The 23,053-nt window shown below is 46.9% G+C and overlaps 1 protein-coding gene across 6 annotated transcripts in view; it reads right to left on the bottom strand.

Annotated features, from left to right (window-relative positions):
• GGTA1 (glycoprotein alpha-galactosyltransferase 1 (inactive)) overlaps positions 1-23,053 on the bottom strand; it is a 78,851-nt gene that overhangs the window by 16,691 nt on the left and 39,107 nt on the right. For 4 of the 6 annotated variants that reach the window (XM_070379072.1, XM_070379073.1, XM_070379070.1 and 1 more), the window contains 3 exons: positions 17,727-17,842; positions 6,996-7,084; positions 459-494 (listed from right to left, as the gene is read on the bottom strand). In XM_070379072.1, the coding sequence (XP_070235173.1) occupies positions 459-494; positions 6,996-7,075 (116 nt within the window). In that variant the 5' untranslated portion in view covers positions 7,076-7,084; positions 17,727-17,842. Of the gene's footprint in view, positions 1-458; positions 495-2,899; positions 2,968-6,995; positions 7,085-17,726; positions 17,843-23,053 lie in introns of all 6 variants that reach the window. The other 2 variants (XM_070379069.1, XM_070379071.1) reach the window with 2 other exon arrangements.

Raw genomic sequence — 23,053 nt, 5'->3', positions numbered from 1 at the left:
CAACCAAGCCAAAGATTGAAAACCAAGGCTTGCAGAGTCCTCAAGACCAATGATAACAATACTACCACACCACACACTAGTTCATCAGGAGACCCAAACTTTTTTCCTGATCCTTTATCACAATGAAATTTCTTGCAAGGGTCTTTATACAACATGTGGTGGGTAGCATAATGGACAATAGCTACCCTGATTTTTTTTATAAGCAAGGCAGGAATGTTCTCCGAACAAGACTACCTGAAGAGATAGATACTTGATAAAAAGCAAGGACAAAACATGAGTCATGGCTCTAGAGAGACAAGACTAAGGGGCTGGAGGAATACAGTCCAGACTCCTGAGACCCTTCCCCTCCACCTGTGACCAGAGCTGTGTCACCACCTGCCAAGTTAAGAATGGACTGCAGGGGAGCCAGAGCAGGCAGGAGGAGAATCCCATAGAAACCCAGAATTAAAAGCACTTACCTTGATGGGTTTATCCAGAACAAAGAGCCTTCTGGGCTAAAAGCAAATGAGAAATAAAAATGTATCATATTACTTTTAATTCAGAAAAGCTATTTTGCAGCCATTATCACTGAAGCCCCGGGCCAAATTGAGAGCTTGGGTTTTGGCTACTTCCAGGTTTCCATTCATTTCACATGCTAGCAAAGTAATGCAGAAAATTCTCCAAACTAGGCTTCAACAGTACGTGAACTGAGAACTTCCAGATGTTCAAGCTGGATTTAGAAAAGGCAGAGGAATCAGAGATCAAATTGCCAACATCTGTTGGATCATCGAAAAAGCAACTGAGTTCCAGAAAAACAGCTACTTCTGCTTCACTGACTATGCTAAAGCCTTTGACTGTGTAGATCACAACAAACTGTGGAAAATTCTGAAAGAGATACAAATACCAGACCACCCGACCTGCCTCCTGAGAAATCTGTATGCAGGTCAAGAAGCAACAGTTAGAACCAGACATGGAACAGACTGGCTCAAAATTGGTAAAGGATTATGGCAAGACTGTATATTGTCACCCTGCTTATTTAACTTAAATGCAGAGCACATCAAGAGAAATGCTGGACTGGATGAAGCACAAGCTGGAATCAAGATTGCCGGGAGAAGTATCAATAATCTCAGATATGCAGATGACACCACCCTTATGGCAGAAAGTGAAGAGGAACTCAAAAGCCTCTTGATGAAGGTGAAGGAGGACAGTGAAAAAGCTGGTTTAAAACTCAACATTCAAAAACTAAGATCATGGCATCTGGTCCCATCACTTCATGGCAAATACATGGAGAAACAATGGAAATAGTGAGACTTTATTTTCTTGGGCTCCAAAATCACTGCAGATGGTGACCACAGCCTACTCCTTGGAAGAAAAGGTATAACAAACCTAGACAATGTATTAAAAAGCAGAGACATTACTTTGCCAACAAAGGTCCATCTAGTCAAGGCTATGGGTTTTCCAGTAGTCATGTATGGATGTGAGACTTGGACCATAAAGAATGCTGAGCACCAAAGAACTGATGCTTTTGAACTATGGTGTTGGAGAAGACTCTTGAGAGTCCCTTGGACTGCAAAGAGACCCAATCAGTCCATCCTAAAGGAAATCAATCCTGAATATTCATTGGAAGGACTGATGCTGAAACTGAAGCTCTAATACTTTGGCCACCTGATGCAAAAAACTGACTCACTGAAAAAGACCCTGATACTGGGAAAGATTGAAGGCAGGAGGAGAAGGGGATGACTGAGGATAAGATGGTTGGATGGCATCACCGACTCAAAGGACATGAGTTTGAGCAAACTCTGGGAGATAGTGATAAGGAAGCCTGGAGTGCTGCAGTCCATGGAATTGCAAAGAGTCAGACACAACTGAGCAACTGAACAAGAACGAGATTCCTACCTTCCTTTGAGATAAAACCAATGACACCAAGGGACTTTAATCACTTCTGGATTACCCAGAACAAGCAGTGGTCAGAAGATCTCTGGAGAATCTCAAATCTTAGTTTAAAAATAAAAGATGGCAGCTCTCCATTGTCCACAGTGGCTTCACTGAGGGAGAGGGGCTCCCAGATGGCTCCCCTCTTGACTCCTAGTGGGGAACACCACGGCCCATCCCTTGCCCAGGATTTATCTTCCCCCAGAAAACCAATGACTGCCGAGCTGGCACCCTACCACCTCAGAGCCTCCTCAAAGGGGGAGCAGCCTCAAAGGGCATTTCTGAAGCTAACGAAGGCAGTGAAACCATCTGAAGGCATCTACAAGACTGGACCAGTGACCATCTGACTCCTCTAGCAGACCACCTCCCTCCATTCCACAAATACTTTCTGAGCATGTGCCACGTGGCCTGGCGCTGGGGATACAGTGCTGTCTGAGACAGAGTCCCTATGCATCCTGTGGTACAGACAAGCTAGTGCGGAGGTCAGACCCTATATCACACAGCTACGGGACTCCAAACTCCAAGAAGAGCTGTTAAAAAAAAAAGAAGAAGAAGCAAAAGTAACTAGGAGCACTTAACGGGAAGACCTGGAAGGCCTCCCAGAGGAGGGGATAATGTTTTAGCTGAGTTCTCAAGGATGACTACAAGTCCAGGGGAAGAGAAATTAGAAAGAGTGTCTCTTGGAGACCAAAAATATATATGCAAAGGCCCTGAAAAAGGAAGGAGGCATTTAAATGTGCAAGGAAATAAACGAAGAAGTAACTGGAGGTCCCCTCGCTGTAGCCTGCTGTGGATTTTGCCCTTGAAGAGTTTTAGGCAGGAGTGGGACCGGGTCGTCTCTGTAGGCAGCAAGAGAGTAAACGGGGTGACTAGTCAGGAGGTGTTGGCAGTGGTCCAGGCCCAGGTCAAGGCAGCCAAAGAGATGGAGAGAGCGGAGTGCGCTGACTTGAGAGATATTTTGGGGGCAAAGGGATAGGACTTGTCGTACTGGATTCTTCCACCGTCCTGTGCACGGAAGCTGTGCCCAATGGTTAAATCTTTCTTGCTTCCTTCTCCCTGTGAATAAAAGGGATAGAGCCTGGTAGAAAGAGTTCTTGACCTGGGCTCAGGCACCTGCCCTGGCTCTGCACCTGTCTGGCCCTAGCTGCCCTCATCACTGAAAAAAAATATAAATGACTAATACTTGTTTCAGACTCTGCCTTCTGCCCCTGCTGGGAGTCCATATCACCTAACCAGAGTGAAATGTATGCCCTCTTTCCTCCTACGGTTACCCCTCTGAGCTCAACACTTGTGGACCAAGTTCTAATATCTCTTGTTTCTAAATCTGTTTATTGATCTGACAATATTCATAACAGCTAATACTTGGCCTGGGACTGTTCTAAGCAATTGATATGTATTAGCTCATTAAATCCTCACAACAATCAATGAAGGAGGTTCTATGCTTCCTCGGAGGCACCTAGGCATTAAGTGGTTTTGTCTAAGATTGGATTGCTAGAAGAAACAGTACTTGAACCTGGGGAATCTGACTCCAGACCCGACAAGAGGGGGTTAGGAAGAAGGGAAAGAGGAGGGAGAGGGCCCTCTGCAACCTAGCACTCAGACCCCCACCAGGTGCTCAGGACATCATTTTGTAGAGTCAGACTTGCCATCTTGTTCCATCTTTCAAATTTGTTATCTTTCCCTTTTCACCCTCCACTCCCAGAGGCCTGTGACATTTCAGGTCCCAGCAACACCCACCTTGCAGAGCACGACATTTAACACATATTCATCCTTCAAGGCACAATTCAAATGCCCCCTCTCCTGTGGTACAATCTGAGTACAGTGTCTGGCACATAGTAGCTGCTCAATAAATATTTGTAAATGAATGCCTCTCCCCTCCCCCCAAAAAAAGACAGATCGCTGTCTAAGTCGAACATAATCTTCGCCTCCTTGAACTCTCACGGTTCCTTTTCTCTCCCTCTGATATCCTTCCTTCACTTTGCATTGTTGATATTGATGTACACATCTGCTTGCTCCATCTAAAGTTTAACCTCCTGAGGGTAGGAATTCCCTGAGCCTCATACTGTATCCCTCATAGCATGAACAACCAGCTGAAGAAGGAGCCCCGGACAATGAATCAGATCTGAGTTCCAATTAGAACTTGAACATAAATTCACTGCTAAGTCATTTCACCTATTTGGTTTCCATTTTGTCACTTGAAAAATGAGAACCCTCAACTGAAGGAAGGGTTGTATCGTGGGTCAGAGAATAAGCTGTATTCTAATAGCCTCAGACCTAAATCTTCCTGAAAATGTGACCTTGAACCTTCACGTTTAACACTGTGGAGACTCAGTGTGCCTCATCCAGATACATAGACTATGCAGACTAATACTTAGCTTGCAGGGCTATTTTAAGAACTGGAGGGAGTGCCTAGTGCAGTTCCTGGCACATTCGAACGCTCAATAACTAGTAGGTACTATCATCAAAATCACCCTCACCATCATTACTTTATCATAAACGTTTTAATTTTCTTCCATCTCTAAAATTCTAAGGTTTTTTCTTTTCATCCAACCTCAAATCAAACCCTGTCCTGGATGACATTCTTTCAGGATGCTCTATTGGTAATAGTCTCTCTTTACTTATCAGTTGACATGTTTGACTGAGCTACTTTTAAATCTTTTTTAGCTAAAGTGCTGCCCACCTGTCTAAGGTTGGTGCCCTCAGCTCACCTCACACCATCACAAGGCCAGTTCTCAGGGTGGCAAAGAATTTGCTGCCTTTTAAACCTCCTGCAGACATTCAAATAGATTCCCCACATTGAAGAATGATGTGGCTGCAGTCTGGATGCCAGACTATGGCCCTGAAGAGCAGCCAGAAGCTGCTCTAGTTACTGTGTGGGAGAGTGTACCCAGCACGGCAAAATAACCTTCTTTATGGAGGCCAGTGCCAATATGCACATTTGGGCCTTTGGCTCCCATATTTTAATTTTGTGAAGTACCCAAAATTTGGAAGTGTGACTCTGGCTGCAATTCAAAATGCCAAGGTTATCCAATCAAGCATTCAGAGCTCGAATGCTGTCAAGGTTACCTACACAAGTATCTCAGCTCAGGGCAGCACCCCAGAGGACGCTCGCTCTTCTGTTGGATTCTTCCACCTGCTGGAGCTCTTCCTTCTATTTGCCAAATCTTACCTCTGAGCAGGTGATGAGAATGGCGGTGATGATGGTGATGGTGATGGCAGCAAACGTTTACCGAGTGCACTGCCCTATGTGCTTTATACACAATAACTTATTTAATCCAACAACCCTATGACGCAGGTACTACCATTATGCCCATTTTAAACAACAGGGAAACTTATTGAAAACCAAAGAACAGAGTCGCGAAGTAACTTGCCCAAAACAGAGGAGGTAAGTCATGGCACAGGACCAGCCCCAGGCAGCCTAGTTCCAGACTCCAGCCAGGATACTTCCTCAGCCCTCAAGAAAAGGGAGCCCCAGGGTCCCTGCATCCAACACTGAGTCATCTTTTCTTCGGACTAAGTACCCACAGTTTCCTTCAATTCGAAAGACCTGGTTTGTAGACCCCTTTAACATAGTCACTCTCTAGCTTGTCCTCTTTCTTTTAAAATGAGTTGTTCAGAATGAAACAATAATACTCCAGAAATGGTTAGGTCACCCTGGGGAAAACCAGCTACAGAGTCTAGAGATTCCTCCTTCCACTGATGTACCTGAATGGGCAGTCCCTTTATAAGTAGCCAGGACAGTCCTCCCAGCTCATCAAACCTTAGAATCTAAGAATTGAAAGCAACATTCTAATGTTTATCCAGGCCATCATCTTGAACTTGGGAAGCTACTAAGACCATGAAGATATCAATGGTGACAAGACAGTGCTCCTGGCCCAGAGTTGTATGGTGGCCTTATTTATTTATTTGAATTTATGTATTTTTAATTGGAGGACAATTACAATATTGTGTTGGTTTCCACCACACATAAACATGAATCAGTCATAGGTATACATATGTCCCCTCCCTCTTGAACCTCCCTCCCACCACCCACCCCATCACACCCCTCTAAATTGTCACAGAGCATTGGATTTGATCTCCCTGCAGCATCCAGCAAATTCCCACTGGCTACCTATTTTACATATGGCAATATATATTTTTCAATGCTGTTCTCTCAGTTCATCCCACCCTCTCCTTCCCTCACTGTGTCCACAAGTCTGTTCTTTATGTCTGCATCTCCTGTGCTGCTCTGCAAATACTTTCATCTGTACCATCTTTTTAGATTCCATATGAATGCATTAATATACAACACTTGTTTATCTCTTTCTGACTTATTTCACTATGTCTAATAGGCTCTAGGTTCATCCACCTCTAGGTGTAAGGTGGCCTTTTTGAAAGAAAGGCTGAACTATACTGATGCCTCTTAAAGTCAAAACCATTGTGCATTTTTGTAGCTGCTTGGGGAGACTTCTTTCTGTCAGAAGCCTCTCCAGCTGGAACCCCCGAGGCATTATAGTTTCTCAAAACACACAAAGCAGCTCAAAAATTTGAGGTGAATCCACTGATGAATTTGAAAACTCAGAAATATTTCATTCATTGTGTTTTCCAGAGTTTAAAAAAAAAAAAAACACAGACAAAACACTCAAAAGTTTAGCCAGGCACAAATAAATCACCAGGGACTCTAAGTGTATTTTTGCAGCAAAAGTCAACAACTTTGAGTTGTTCCTTTGAACTTTGCAAATATTTTAGGACTGCAAAAATCAGGGTGAATTTCTCGTGGAATTCCTGTCTGAAATTTCTTAATGCAATTTCCATATCTGGTCATATTTTAATATGACATTTTGGTCTTAATAGGACCTTACTGTTTCTGGCTCTAGTCTTCCCAGAACTGCAAAGCTATATAAAAATTGAGACATTAGGAACATGGCAGGAAGAAAGATAATTAATTCCTTAGAAAGTGCTTGAGGATCTAATGATTTTAAAGACAGTCGTTAAAGTCTAGGGCTCAGGGAAACAGGAAGGAAGAAATCCTAATTTTAATTCAACGTGGTGACTTGGCTGATGGAGACGTTCACTAACATCACTTTATCATGTTCCATAATTACCTGTGGATATATTCCCAAAACACAACAATGACAGTTGAGACAACCAGCATTGACAGAATCACTTTTCCTTTGACATTCATTATTTTCTCCTGGGAAAAGAAAAGAAGAGGGGGGAAATAGATTAAATATAGCAAGAGTGGGATATGATTTTTTTTAAGAAATATTTATACCCATATCCTTTCTAAAAGGAAAAGGTGATGAACATTTAATAAGCACTGAGGGGCATGTTCTGGGCTTCCCCAGTGGCTCAGCAGTGAAGAATCTGCCTGCAATGCAGGAGACACAAGTTCGATCCCTGGATGGGGAAGATCCCCTGAAGGAGGGCATGGCAACCCACTCCAGTACTCTTGCCTGGAGAATCCCATGGACAGAAGTGTCTGGTGGGCTATAGTCCATAGTGTCACAAACAGCTGGACACGACTGAAGCAACTGGGCACACACACGTGCAAGGAGCAGGCTCTACCTTAAATTGCATGGGTCTGCAATGGCAAATTAGCCAATTCAATGAGCAGATGGGGCTGCCTGAGTTGTGAAAGATGCTAAGGCCACTTTGAGGCTCAGAGGGAAAGTGTCCTGACTGATCACAAGGTCCACCATGGATGTGGGAGAGGGTTTATTGATTTTTATTGGAGTACAGTTACTCTAAACTGTTGTATTAGTTTTCACTGTACAGTAAAGTAAATCAGCTATACACATACACATATCCCCTCATTTTTAGATTTCCTTCCCAGTTAGGTCACCACAGAGCACTGAGTACAGTTCCTCGTGCTACACAGTAGGTTCTCATTAGTTATCTACTTAATACACAGCAGGATCAGTACGTGAACACCAATCTCTCAATTCATCCCATCTCGCCCCTCCCTGACTTGATAACCTTAAATTTGTTCTCTATATCTGTGACTATTTCTACTTTGCAAACAAGTTCATCTGTACCATTTTTCTAGAGTGAGGGTTGAGCTAATGGTTCCCACAGATGCTGGCCTCCTCTGACTTAATAGCATTACCTCTTGGCATGTGACTTTGGGGAATCATCAATTCCATGGCTCTGCTGCCCCTGATATCCTAACTACGTGCTCCCTCATTCAGAGGGGAAAGCATGCTGGTCTTTTACCATTGAGACTCAACCATTTCCCTACCACACCCACACAGCTGGTGCACAGTAGGTACATAAATATTTCTTAATTGCTGCATGAAATTGTGATCAAAGGGGGAAGGGGTACTGGGTAGAGAATTACAGCTTGGGAAGTACTTTGATTTGGGTGGTTGGGGAAGGGCTCACTTGGGGAGATGATTTTAAAGCTTCCCATGGGGTGAAGATAGGATGGAAAAGGATGGAAAAGAAAGTCCCATGAGAAGGGATGAGAATATTTCAGAAACAGCATCCATACCAGGCTGACTAGAGAAAAAGCTTCCTGTGTTTGGGAAAACAAAAGCCAAAAACGTGGACAAGATAAAAATAGTGCAGTTGTCCCACCTGAGTGAAAGAGGCAGGGTGGTGGTGGTGATGACCGGTCGGCAGAGGGTGGGCAGGGGCAGTCAGAGGCTGGAAGGGCATGGAAAGAGGGCGGCGCCCACAAAAGCATCTGAAGCTGGAGAGTCACCCCACCCATCTTCATTCAGAGAAACCCATCTGGGCACTGGGTGTGGGGAACGGACAAAATGACAAGCTAGACTATTCTAATTGCAACAGGGAAGATAGGCTGGAGACTTCCCTGGTGGTCCAAAGAATCTGCCTGCCGATGCAGAGGACAAGGGTTCAATCCCTAGTCTGGGAAGATCCCACATACTGGGCACTCTAAAGCCCTCGAGCCACAACTACTAAGCCTATGTGCTACAACTACTGAAGCCCAACACGCTCAGAGCCTGTGATCCGCAACAAAAGAAGCCATCGCAACGAGAAGTCTGTGCACGACAACTAAAGAGTAGTCCCTGCCCACCACAACTAGAGAAAGCCCTTGCATAGTAACAAAGACCCAGGGCAACCAAAATTAAATCAATAAAATTTTTTAAAAAAGAGGAGATGGGCTGGCTCAATGGTTGGTTTCATTCAAAACATACTTTGGAGAGAGAATTGATAGGATTTGGCTGGTAACTTAGTCATTGGGGATGAAGGAAGAAATAAGGTTTCTGCTTAAGCAGGTAGGTTGTAGCATTTAGTCAGATTGGTTAGAGGAGGAATAGGCTTGAAGGAAAATAAGATGAGTTTCCTCTTGGATATGTGAATTTCAAAGAGTGTGTGAACACCTGAATGGAGACTCACAGGCAAGCGGAACTCAAGTCTGAAGTTCATCAGAGAACTGTGGGCAGGCTGTGCAATTGGGGGAGTGTCCATAGACCAAGGATGATATTTAACATGAAGGGAATAAACTCAATTACCAAGGAGATAATGGAGAGAGACAAAAGGGAAGGAGGGCCCTGGGCTGAAGCTTAAAAATGCCGACACTCGAAGGTAGGACAGAGAAGGGGGCAAGAAGGAGAGGGCCAGGAGGTGGAGGAAACGTGAGAGTAGACATCAGGGAGCCAACGTCATCACCTTGGAGAGACCACTTGTGCAGAAACTGACTGACAACATGAAGCCAGTCAGGCTCTCCTGTCCCACTCTCTCACAGCCTCACACCTTGTGTTCTGTAAACAACAATATTGCTGACCTTTGTAGCACTGGGCCTTCGCACCTACCTGGCCATGGGCCACTTATGTCTGTCTTAGTATATCAGTAGTCTTTGAAAACTTGCTGCTGCTGCTGCTGGGAGAGAATAAACATGTCTGCAGTCCCTCCGGCTTCTTGAGTCTTCTTCCAGCTTCCCTAGTTGTGCCTTATCTACCCTGGGTCCAGTGAACCGTGTGAGTGGCAAGACATCACTCCCTACCCCCAACCACCAGCGTAGCCCCCTTTCCCTCCTCCGGCTCCCCCATCATTGTGTTCACGTTGCTGCACATATCACCTTGGGCGGCGGCTCACGTGGCAACATCCACATTTGGCTCCATCTCCTCTGATCTTCTTATTCAACCCTGAATCCCCTGTACCTTCAAAGAGCCAGAGGAGGCCGTCACCTAGTGAGTGTGTGAAATAAAATGAGAAGGCACCAGGACAGTCCTTCGTGGGACAGGTTATTCTCTAACTCTTTTCAAAGAGGGTTCTGAAATGATTCCTGGCTTGGATCTCCTGTGCTCCATCACCTTTATTATTATTTTCTTTTTCCTCCCTACTTTTTAAACAACTTTTTGGCCTCACCGAGTGGTATGTGGGATCTTAGTTCCCTGACCAGTGATAGAACCTGCACCCACCCCCTGCATTGAAAGAGCGGAGTCTTAATCACTGGACCGCCAGGGATAGTCCCTTCATCACTTTTATTATTAAATGCAGTTAAAAAAGAGGAAGTGTGGGATTACCAGCCATGACATTTCTTGCTTAGAAAGTGAGCTCTGTTTGGCAATGGAAAAGCCAGGGCTGAACTCAAGGTCATAACTCACCCTCCCGCTTTCAGATACAACTGTGACCAGTGGTGTTCCAGAGACCATGAGAAGATTGACCTGCTAGGCCACAGGGACACCTCAGTTTGAGCTTCTTCCCTGTGAATACCTCATGAGCTGGTACACAGAGCCCAGGACCCAAGGCAAAGTTACAAAATGCAGAGGAATGCTTGCAACTCATCCTGGCTGCTAGGAAAAGCCACTTGATTTCTACATCAATACCATGAGCATTGCGTGCAAGGAAAGGCCAGGGTTTGGAAACAAACAGGTCTGGACTGAAACTGTAGCCACCCCAATCTACTGCTATGGTCCCTCCCAGAGAAGTGTGGACGGTGATTAGAACACAGGAGTCTGGGAGTGAAGTAGGGATTTGAGACATATAAAACTGGCTACCTCCAAACACAAAGCAGCTTCTCAGACCCTCATCTGACTCCAGCAAGCTCTGAAAACTGAAAGCCTGTTTATAATTCAATTGACATCCAGGCCCTAACTGATGTGAGGCTATTTATAATCTTTATCCCTCTCAGTGAGGCTGTTTAAATGTTTCTTTGTATAAATATTGAGGTATTTTGTTATGTGCTGCTGCTGCTGCATTGGGACATTACATAATATATGATAAATACTCTGCATAAAAAAAAAAAAAATTCTGAATTCCAACATATTTGGCCTAGGGATTCAGAAAAGGGACGCTGGACTTGTAATGGACCATATTAGATAGGTTTCCTCGTCTTTAAAATGGGGGAAAAATGGGGATGGTTGCAAGAGATGGCATCTGTAAAAGGCTTAGCATTGTGCCTGGCACCCTGTAAATGCTCAAAAATTGCCAGTTCTTCTTACTGGTGTCCATCAAACGGGCTGTTGGGAGGATCCAATGAGGAAAGCAAAGAGCCTGGTACTCAGCAAAAGCTCAGAACATATTTGAGAGAAAAGAATCGGGTTTTGCTAGACAATAAAGTGCAAATCGACGCAAATTAGGGACGCTGAAGGTCTATCCATCTGTTCTGTGCTGCAGCCTGGTTAAGAGCTCTTTGGAAAGGCCAGGCAACTTTGATTTTCTTTGATCAAGCCCCAGCCATCTGAAGCTTTATCAACCCCACCTGCTGAGGATCAAACACAAATTTTCTCCCAGTGTAAGAAACATTAAACACATAACTCTCGTGGTAGAGAACACTGACACGTACATCAGGGACACCCCTCATCTCCTCTCCAAATGCAGGTGTTTGATTTTTTTTAATCTCAGAAATTAGCCCCAGAGACAGCTCTTGAAGCCCATTTTTAATATTTTTCTTCTTTTTTTTTATATTTTATTTTTTAGCTTTACAATTTTGTATTGGTTTTGCCATAGATCAACATGAATTCGCCACAGGTATACACGTGTTCCCCATCCTGAACCCTCTAATGTTTTTCTTATTTTTTAAATTTTGGCTGCTCTGGGTCTTCCTTGTAGAGCGCAGGCTTAGTTGTCCAGCAGCTCGTGGGGCCTTAGGTCCTGGACCAGGGATCAACCACCAACCCCTGCCTTAGAAGGGATTCTTAACCTGCAGATTCTTAACCACCAGACCACCAGGGAAGTCCCTTGGAGCCCATTTCTTTCTGGATCCTATAAATGACTTGAATCTGCTGACTTTTTGCTGTGGTCAGGTGTCACTCTTGTTAAAAGACTCACAGTTGGAAGCTGGCCAAATGAGTCAATCTCGAGTCCTTCAGCAAAGCACTGGCTACAGAAGGGTTGGCAGGGAGGCCAGTGGGTCTTTGAAAACATTTTCATTTTTCTCTCTGGATATGATGAGGCATTTGGCAGGCAATGTGGTCTAAAATCCCTTCACTGATGTGTTTGAAATTCTCTCAGAATTTTCAAAACTGCATCTTTCTGAAGACTGGTAGTTGACTATCTTACCCACCAAGTAGGAAATGTGGGCTTGCTTCTAAATAGCCCATTTAAGGAGTAGAGCATAGAATTAGGCCCTGTGTGTGCTCAGAAGATCCAGGGGATCTTCTCAACCCAGGGCCTGAACCCGCGACCCCTGCACTGCACCCTTTCCTTGTTGCTCAGATGGTAAAGAGTCCACCTGCAATGCAGGAGACCAGGGTTCAATCCGTGGGTAGGGAAGATCCCCTGGAGGAGAGCATGGCAACCCACTCCAGTATTCTTGCCTGGAGAATCCCATGGACAGAAAAGCCTGGTGGGCTACAGTCAGTGGAGTAGCATACAGTCGGACACGACTGAGCGACTAACACAAACCTCCCCTGCATTGTAGGCAGATTCTTTACCACTGAGCCACCCAGGAAGCCCCTCAATTAGGCCCTACAGGGTACAAACATCCTGTCTTATATGGGAGAGTGTGACTATCTGAGTCACCTGGCCCCACCCCTCAGAGGATCAGGTGAGCCCAGCCAGGCCCAGTTCCACCTGAGCCCTCCCAGCATCTCTCAGCCCTCTTGTCAACGGTGTTGGCAATTTCTCTCTGAATCCAACCTACCACCCACACGGGCCGCTTCTGGGCCACTCCCAGGACTCAGCCCTTACCATGGCTTCCAAATAAAACCACCCCCACTCCTGAAACATGTACAGATGGTGCTAACAACCCCAGTGCATTTCGCAAGGCTGGGTCACACTGTCATTTCTCCACCTTCCTTACCCCCTTCCCCTGCCTCCTTTTCTGCTTCTGTTTCCCTGGAGCGTCAGACTTTTCCATGAGGCCCATAAATTAATTCTTCCACACAGACGATACACACACCCACGGCTTGAGAGAATCTCATCATTTCACCCCATCTGGTATAAGCCCAGGTATTCCTTCCCAGCAAAACTCCTCTCTGAAGGGAAGTCTAGTGGCCCTTGTTTTCCCCATCTCACATCAGGGGGAGAGGTGAGCTTCTCAGCTGAATCACTGGGCAGTCAGAAGCCCTGGAAAAGCCATTATCTGGGGCAGAGCAGGGGGAAAGTAGCGCCTTCCCGCAGGCTATATCCTCCTCTCTGCCTGTGATTCATCGTCCCCTGTCCCTGGAACACATCCCGTCCTGCAACCTCGAGCCGCAGTCACTTCTGGACCACTGCATGGGGTCGAGAGACTCAAAACGATTCGCATCAGACAGTGACAAGTGTTGCAAAGGAAACAAAGCAGGTGAGGGTGCGGGTGGTGGGGCAGGAGGGAGGGCCAGGAACTATTAGTCACCCTTCGGGAAACTTCCTATCATTCATCTTCCACATCCTCCATTGTAACATTTAGTTCCAGCGTTCCGGGCAGAAATGAGTCTGGCAGCTAAGGCTGTGCAGCCCTAGACGCACACCCCAGGCAAGTTCTCTGGCTCTGAGCCTCTGTTTACACAGACAAAATGGAGCTTCAAATACGCCCCCATTTAGGGTTCTTGAAAGGACAAAAGGAGACCGTGTTTACGCAGCACTTTGTCCTGGTGGGCAGTAAATGCTCCACAAACCGCAGTCGAAATGAGGACGCTGCTTTTTTTAGGGGAAAGATTCAGAAGCACGTGGCTCCATCGGAGACTGCAGGACCCAGAAGGGTCACAGGCGGGCCCTCCCCGCCTGCGGACTGATGTGATAGTCAGCTCCACTCCCCACTGCCCCCAGCTCAGGGTCCCGCGGACATCACGTTTGACCCCATGGCCCACGATGGGGAGGGGAAGAAGAGGAGGCTCAAATGCCACCCCCAGCGGCCACATGAAGTGGCTTTGTGAACTGAGTCATGGTTTCTCTGACCTCAGTCTCCCCGTCCTTGAAACAAGTCCTGTGAACTTAACTTTCCACCACAGTCTTTCTTGATTGACCCGGGACCTGGCGATAAATCAGCCAGAAGGCTGGAAATCTCATTGCCGAGAGGACAGGTTCACTCAGCCACACCAAGCTCATCTTTCTGCAATAGCCCCAGTTTCTTGGAAGTGATGATCATGAGAGAAGACTGCCAACCAAGTCATGTTGAGTCCACAGGTCAACTGACCTGGAAGCTTATGCAACCTCCATGTCAGGCCCCTTGGCAAACTGGGCCTGCTCTCCCTTTGGGGTGGGGACTGGTTAAGGCTCAAATGCTTCCCGGAGATGAGATGCAGCCGTGTCTGGGGGAATCATACCAGTCCTGGGGCTGCAGGTGGGGCCTGGGTCCTGACCCCACTCCCCACAGGTGGGCCTTGCTGAGCTCCCAGGAGCCCCTCACTGTGATTCAGAGAAGGAGCTGAACTAACTGCTGTTCTGCTCCCCACTTGGGGGTCTCAGGGGTCACAGTAATCCAGACTTCACAGCTACCTGGTGCCCATATTCCCCCAACACACCCCTACCACCCCATCCAGGATGGAAGAGCTGAGTTCCCTGGAGCTCTGGCTGGAGTCACCTGAGCAGGAAACTGCCAAGCGATTCACAGCCATGGCATCACCAATAACAAGCTGTGAAGCTGAAAGAAACTCTTCTAAACTCGAGGTAATAAAATGCAACCTTTGATTTAACCAAGCTAGAGGCAAAACTCCAGTACTCTTGCCTGGAAAATCCCATGGACGGAGGAGCCTGGTAGGCTGCAGTCCATGGGGTCTCTAAGAGTTGGCACGACTCAGCAGCTTCACTTTCACTCTTCACTTTCATGCATTGGAGAAGGAAATGGCAACCCACTCCAATGTTCTTGCCTGGAGAATCCCAGGGATGGGGGAGCCTGGTGGGCTGCCGTCTATGGGGTCGCACAGAGTCGGACACACTGAAGTGACTTAGCAGCAGCAGCAGCACAGGCAAAAACTGATTTGTCTTCTTTTTGTCTCAATTTAAAATGTTATTACAAAGTCAGCAAAGAGGCAGTCCAAGAGTTTGCAGCCAAAATATAACAGGTGCATCCGACAGCTGAGTAATACTAATCATTTTTATATTATCTTCACACTTTATTACAATGTTATTTTCTGGATTTTTTCCTATGGAGAGCATTTGTCTGTTTTTGTTATATGTTCGGATGTCTCCTCCTTTCCTAAATACGGTCAGTCTTCTGTACCCATGGGTTTCATCTGCAGATTCAACCAACCACAGATCAAAAACTTTAAAAAACAAAAAATTCCAGGAAAGCCTCAAAAAGCAAAACTCGAATTTGCTGCGTGCAGGTAACTATTTACATAGCATTTACCCTGTACTAGGTATTCTAAGTCGGAGAAGGCAATGGCACCCCACTCCAGTACTCTTGCCTGGAAAATCCCATGGACGGAGGAGCCTGGTAGGCTGCAGTCCATGGGGTCGCTAAGAGTTGGACATGGCTGAGCGACTTCACTTTCACTTTTCCTTTCATGCATTGGAGAAGGAAATGGCAACCCACTCCAGTGTTCTTGCCTGGAAAATCCCAGGGACGGTGGAGCCTGATGGGCTGCCATCTATGGGGTCGCACAGAGTCGGACACGACTGAAGCGACTTAGCAGCAGCAGCAGCAGGTATTCTAAGTAATCTTGAGGTGATTAAAAGTAAATGGGAAGATGTATGTGGGTAGTATGTAAATACCATACCATTTTATGTAAGGGACTTGAGTGTCCCTGGATTTTGGTATCTGCGAGGGTCTCGGAACCAATCCCCAGTGGATACCAAGGGATGATGGCATTTACTTCCACTTTGCATTCTTTTTCCTAAAGGGAGCCTGGAAATGGAATAAACTTCTGGCCCTGCAACACTTGGATGCCCCTCAACTGAACCAGGCCACGGCCTGGGCTAAACGCTTTCCCAGCAGTCTCTCGGGTAAGCCTCATAATGACCCTGTGAAGGCACTATAGTATTATCCTCATTTTACAGACATGAAAATGGAGGCTCAGAAAGGTTAAGTGACTTGCCCAGTGTCACACAGCATAAAGCAGTGGGGCCAGGATTCAGGTCCAGAGAGCTGGCCTCCAGTGCTCACCCTTGTATCTCTTGTGTCCTCAGCAGACATGCAGGCTCACCCGCAGGTTCATCAGCCAGCTCTGAGGCCCATCCTTTCGTTTTGCCTTTCCTGGTTGCATGAGTGGGTACATGCTTGCTGAGTTGCTTCAGTGTCCGACTCTTTTGTGACCTTTGGACTGTAGTCCACCAGGCTCCTCTGTCCATGGGATTCTCCAGACAAGAATACTGGAGTGGGAAGCTGTGCCCTCCTCCATGGGATCTTCCTGACCCAGGAAGATGGCTCCTGCCTCTCTTACGTCTCCTGCATTGGCAGGTGGGTTCTTTACCACTAATACCACCTGGGAAGCCTGCCTTTCACGGTTATCACTAAGCAACTGGCCCAAAGCTAGCCAATCACAGGCTTCCTTGGACCAGCTGGTGCGCCTACTCGGTTCAGCGCCTCTGCCATTTCCAGGTGCCTCCTGTGTACCTGGCATTTGAGCCTTCCTTACTCTATCCTGTTCGTCCCTCATCCTGGGCAGCACAGCAGCTTTATAGCTGAGGAAACTGAGCTTTCACAAAGGCTGAGATCACTGGGCTTACCCTCAAGGTGGTGATGGGGGGATGCTGTGTTTGAAAAGCAGACCCTCTGCCCTCCTGGCCCAGCTCCTGGCAGGGAGGTGGTGCTGGGGGTGAGGAGAGAAAGTTCTGCTTTTACCCTGAAATCTCTCTAAACTGGTGGGCATTAGGGAGAGATGCTCCCTGTTAGAAGAAACATGGTATAATTTGTTGGGGGGAAAAAGGTACATGGACGTGTTTCCAGTTATGTTTTTCATTATAAGGGTCAAAGTAAACACAGATAGAGGAAACTAAGAGACAAGCCTCAGACTAAATATACGACTAGCTGTTGCTCCAGTCACCACAGATGGAATAACCTGTTTTTGGAGGGATTCTCACAATGCCCTTTCTAGAATCCCCTTCAGGAAATCTGAAGCCTGGGTCCAGCCAGCTTTTCCTTGCTGCCTGATCCAGGAATCATTGCGCAAGAGTTTTCCCAGGAGAAATAAGGCGAGGTAAATGAAGGGTCAGTGCTGCCCCAAGAGGGCTCTGCATGCACAAGCCCTCCTACCCCTGCATTGGCACTTTGAGTCCCAGAAAAACCCCAGGCTGCAGCCCCGCCCTGTGAGGTCCTGCCAGGGGCAGCAAACTCCAGCAGAGCTTCCAGGGACGGAGCCAGCACCCCGCCAGCACCCACTTCTAGATCCAGCACTGGGAGAAGAGGACTTTGTTGTCTTCCAGAACGACTGGAGGATTCCAGCAAGAAGCCAGGGGGAGAGTGGGCTTCCTCCCCCAGGAGTGTCCACACTGCAGCTGACTCACGATACCCCCAGGGACCCTGACCCAGCAGAGGTAGATCATTCCACTGTGTCACATACCTCATCGTCTGCTTCTCTCCTCCTAGAGTAAAAGGCAAAAGTACCAAGTTCTATTGAGCTCCGTTCTGCAGAAGGAGGCAGGGCTGGGAGGAAGCGAAGGTGCAGCCTTCTGACTCCTGTCAAAAGAATAAGCAGCTGTTTCAGGAAGAGGGGGTGGGCGGATCCCGCAGCCGTCAGGGGCTTTGTTCCTTGCTGGTCCTGGGAAGTGGGCTGTTTATCAGGCCTGTTGACTCAGAGCTGCATGCCAAAGGCAGAGACGTTCCTCTCTCGGTGCCGGTGCCGAGGAAGGGCCCAGCCTCCCTCACCAAGCGAAACTACAGGTCCAAACTCGGCCTGGCGTTGGAGGAAGGAAAGCCACCACCCTCAGGACAGACAGCAGCGTCACCCACTCCTGGCGAAAACAAGAACCATTCTGAACCTGAACACCCCAAGTGACAACCACCAGGAACAGCTGGTGGAGAATTAAAAAAGAAAAAAAACAAAAATGCAGAGGGGTGGCTGAAGGAGCGAGTCCTCAAGACTCCTGCTGAAAGGCTACCCAAACGTCCCTCCACATGGAGCCTCTCCCCCACATCCTGTAGGCTTTCCGTTTTGTTTGAACACTATTTTAATAGAAAGTACTGAGATCTCCCGCATCATGAGCTGAGCTTTAAGAACTTTAAAAAGGTCAATGAGGACCAGCCCTGCTCTTGGACTGAATAATGCTTAACCCTTCCCACACCCTCCTCCTGATCCCAAAATAGAATTATCCAGATGGAAGGGACCTCAAGCGGTCCCTTCAACAATTTTCAAATGTTCCATAGCTAAAGCTTTTTTTTTTTTTTTAAGAAAAACAAAACAATAATCACATGCTGTCATTCTCAAAATCCTACTATGTAAAACAGAGGACACAGGGGGCTTTGGTTGATGCAGGGAAATGAAGCTTAAAACCCTCCTACCCATCCCTTCCAAGTGGCCCCAGATACCTCCTTGGGAGTACAGACTGGGCACCCAGACAGACTATGGAAAGGGGAACAAAACCAGACAGAGAGGGGCCAAGGACTACCCACCCCAGCCTCCAACGCAGGCCTGCCTCCTTCAGCCTCTTCCTCCTGTTTTCCAGAGGAAATTTCAAGAGGTGTGACAAGAGCTAGCCCACCAACAGTCTGCAGGGTCTGGAAGTCCTGCTTAACTGCTTGTTTAAATCCTTCCTGCTGGCATCTACTACAACCAAACCAACCACCTCTTACGAGCCTATCATTCCACCCCAGGTCTGTACTCCCAACGAAAGTGCACATCAGCTCACCCAGACACGTGGACTAGAACATTCATAGCGCATGGAAAACTGGAAATGACCCCACTGCCCACCATCAGACAGATCAGGTGTGACCAAGTGTAGGCATCCACGTACATCAGGGAGAAGGAACTGGCTACAGCCACTGACATCACCAGGATGAAGCTCCCACACACACGGCGCTGAGCGAAAGGAGCTCTGGACGGATTCCACGTATTTAACATTCAGAGGTGAAATCAACCCTTGGTGCTAGAAGTCAGAGTCGGGGTGGGCGAGACTAGGAAGGGGCCCCGAGGGAGTTCCCAGGGGGCTGGTCATGTCATTTCTTGAGCCGGGTAGTGGTGACACAGGTGTGTGTCCACTTTGTAAAATTCATCACAAACATGCCTTTTCTGTGTATATATGAAGAGCAAATATGAACAGAAAACTTCCTGCTGGAAACTGCCTTCGCTTGGGCGTTCTGGCTTCCCCTGACTTTGGCTCGCAGGACATAGGGTCCTGGGTAGACCTGCAGTTTCCTTCTCTGGGGTTCAACACCCTAATTCTGAGCACCACGGAGCATCTCTCTACAGGCTCAGAGAAAATTTGCGGTTGTAAATGATCCAGGCATCTGGACTGTGGTCAGCGGACAAAGGAAAGGGGAACAGCGTTTAGAAGCTAAGGAGCTAGGCCAAGACAGATTGGTCCTGCCGACAAGCAGCCCCCAATCACACAGGTCTCCCCCTTTACTGTTTACAAAACAGCCTCTCCCTTTATCTCGGTGGGTCCTCAGGCTCACCCACCTCGTGGTCAGGAAAGAGAGAGAGGCTCTGAGACCTCCATGACTTACTCGAGGTCACCAGCCGGTGGGTCTTTGCTGCCCTTCCTCCTGCCTCCAGGAAGACTCTCTCCAGGTTATGGAATCAGAGGCTCCAGGTGGGTTATCTACAGCTCAACAGAGCATGTAAAACTGGAAGGCAGAAGATTCATCTTCCAGGAGATCCAACAGGATCTTTGTTTTTCCCTAAAGCAACCTGAGGCTAAGGACTCTCAAAACAATGGAACGCATACCTGTGGTCATTCTTTAATTGGGAGGCAGGGAACTGGAGCAAGTAAGCCTCAGGCCATGTCGCTCCACTGATCAAAGGAGGCCAGAGGCTGTCCAGGTAAGTGAGTGAAAGTGAAGTCGCACAGTTGTGTCTGACTCTTCGAGACCCTATGGACTGTAGCCTACCAGGCTTCTCCGTCCATGGGACTTTCCAGGCAAGAGTACTGGAGTGGGTTGCCATTTCCTTCTCCAGGTAAGAGCCTGGAACCATTCCCAGCCAGGCTGACTAATCTCATCATTCAATAAATCACTAAGGCCCCTTTCAACAATGATAGTCCAGGGACGGTCAGATGACCGCCAGCATTGAGTGACTATCTCTTGGCCACACCCATAGTCAAAGGATCACAGGGCCTCAGAGTTGCAGCCAACATAAAAAGGTGCAGCCCAGGCGTGGGGTGCCCTAGCTTCACATCCCAGACCCCTTTCATCTGGGAAACACAAAAGTCCAGATCCCCACCCTGCTTACCTCTGTGGGCATGAGGATTAAATGTACCCGGGAAAGCTTGCTACAGACACAAAGGTCGCAGGCTATTGCTGTTTGTTTAAACCTAAATGTGTTCCGGGCAGTTATAAAAGACATTCTTGGTGATGCTTGTGACTGATGGAACAAGCTGGTTGGTTTCCTCTTCTGTGTGTTGGAGATAATCACAGTCCCCACCTCTCAAGGTGGACGAGGAGCTTACAGCGTGGTGGTTCTGAATGTGGACTCTGGGTCCAGGCCGCCTGGGTTTGAGTCCCAGCTCTGCCCTGTATGCTGTGCAATCCTGGGCAATTTACTTAACTTCTGTGTTTCTACAGCTGTAAGATGGGGATAATAGCAGTTGGGTGGTAGGCGGCATGTATAAAGGTATAGACATGCATGTTACCCATTATTGCAAGAATTAAGGAACTACCCCTTGGAAAGTGCTTGAGGTTCTCAACTGCCCATAGACTCTCAGATCAGATCAGATCAGATCAGTCGCTCAGTCGTGTCCGACTCTTTGCGACCCCATGAATTGCAGCACGCCAGGCCTCCCTGTCCATCACCAACTCCCGGAGTTCACTCAGACTCACGTCCATCGAGTCAGTGATGCCATCCAGCCATCTCACCCTCTGTCGTCCCCTTCTCCTCCTGCCCCCAATCCTTCCCAGCATCAGAGTCTTTTCCAATGAGTCAACTCTTCACATGAGGTGGCCAAAGTACTGAAGTTTCAGCTTTAGCATCATTCCTTCCAAAGAAATCCCAGGGCTGATCTCCTTCAGAATGGACTGGTTGGATCTCCTTGCAGTCCAAGGGACTCTCAAGAGTCTTCTCCAACAACACAGTTCAAAAGCATCAATTCTTTGGCACTCAGCCTTCTTCACAGTCCAATTCTCGAATCCATACATGACCACTGAAAAACCATAGCCTTGACTAGATGAACCTTTGTTGGCCAAGTATTGTCTCTGCTTTTGAATATGCTATCTAGGTTGGTCATAACTTTCCTTCCAAGGAGTAAGCGTCTTTTAATTTCGTGGCTGCAGTCACCATCTGCAGTGATTTTGGAGCCCAGAAAAATAAAGTCTGACACTGTTTCCACTGTTTCCCCATCTATTTCCCATGAAGTGATGGGACCGGATGCCATGATCTTCATTTTCTGAATGTTGAGCTTTAAGCCAACTTTTTCACTCTCCACTTTCACTTTCGTCAAGAGGCTTTTTAGTTCCTCTTCACTTTCTGCCATAAGGGTGGTGTCATCTGCATATCTGAGGTTATTGATATTTCTCCCAGCAATCTTGATTCCAGCTTGTGCTTCTTCCAGTCCAGCGTTTCTCATGATGTACTCTGCATATAAGTTAAATAAACAGGGTGACAATATACAGCCTTGACGTACTCCTTTTCCTATTTGGAATCAGTCTGTTGTTCCATGTTCAGTTCTAATTGTTGCTTCCTGACCTGCATACAAATTTCTCAAGAGGCAGATCAGGTGGTCTGGTATTCCCATCTCTTTCAGAATTTTCCACAGTTTATTGTGATCCACACAGTCAAAGGCTTTGGCATAGTCAATAAAGCAGAAATAGATGTTTTTCTGCAACTCTCTTGCTTTTTCCATGATCCAACGGATGTTGGCAATTTGATCTCTGGTTCCTCTGCCTTTCTAAAACCAGCTTGAACATCAGGAAGTTCATGGTTCACATATTCTCCAAGTCTGGCTTGGAGAATTTTGAGCATTACTTTACTAGTGTGTGAGATGAGTACAATTGTGTGGTACTTTGAGCATTCTTTGGCATTGCCTTTCTTTGGGATTGGAATGAAAACTGACCTTTTCCAGTCCTGTGGCCACTGCTGAGTTTTCCAAATTTGCTGGCATATTGAGTGCAGCACTTTCACAGCATCATCTTTCAGGATTTGGAATAGCTCAACTGGAATTCTATCACCTCCGCTAGCTTTGTTCGTAGTGATGCTTTCTAAGGCCTACTTGACTTCACATTCCAGGATATCTGGCTCTAGGTGAGTGATCACACCATCATGATTATCTGGGTCATGAAGATCTTTTTTGTACAGTTCTTCTGTGTATTCTTGCCATCTCTTCTTAATATCTTCTGCTTCTGTAGGTCCATACCATTTCTGTCCTTTATCGAGCCCATCTTTGCATGAAATGTTCCTTTGGTATCTCTGATTTTCTTGAAGAGATCTCTAGTCTTTCCCATTCTGTTGTTTTCCTCTATTTCTTTGCATTAATCGCTGAAGAAGGGTTTCTTATCTCTTCTTGCCATTCTTTGGAACTCTGCATTCAGATGTTTATATCTTTCCTTTTCTCCTTTGCTTTTCGCTTCTCTTCTTTTCACAGCTATAGACTCTAATGTTCTTTCACAGCTATAGACTCTAATGTTCTTTTCGCACCATAGACTCTAATGTTCAATTAATCCAAGGTTGCTGCTCCCACAGCTTTACATCAGATAAAAATATTGGCCATGTAGCCTGGTGGGTGGGAGAAAGGTAGGGAA

The sequence above is a fragment of the Bos mutus genome, chromosome 11, assembly GCF_027580195.1.
Source record: "Bos mutus isolate GX-2022 chromosome 11, NWIPB_WYAK_1.1, whole genome shotgun sequence".
NCBI classification, from domain to species: Eukaryota; Metazoa; Chordata; class Mammalia; order Artiodactyla; family Bovidae; genus Bos; species Bos mutus.
Note: the sequence above shows the minus strand (reverse complement) of the source record. Positions and strands in the feature narration are given on the sequence as shown.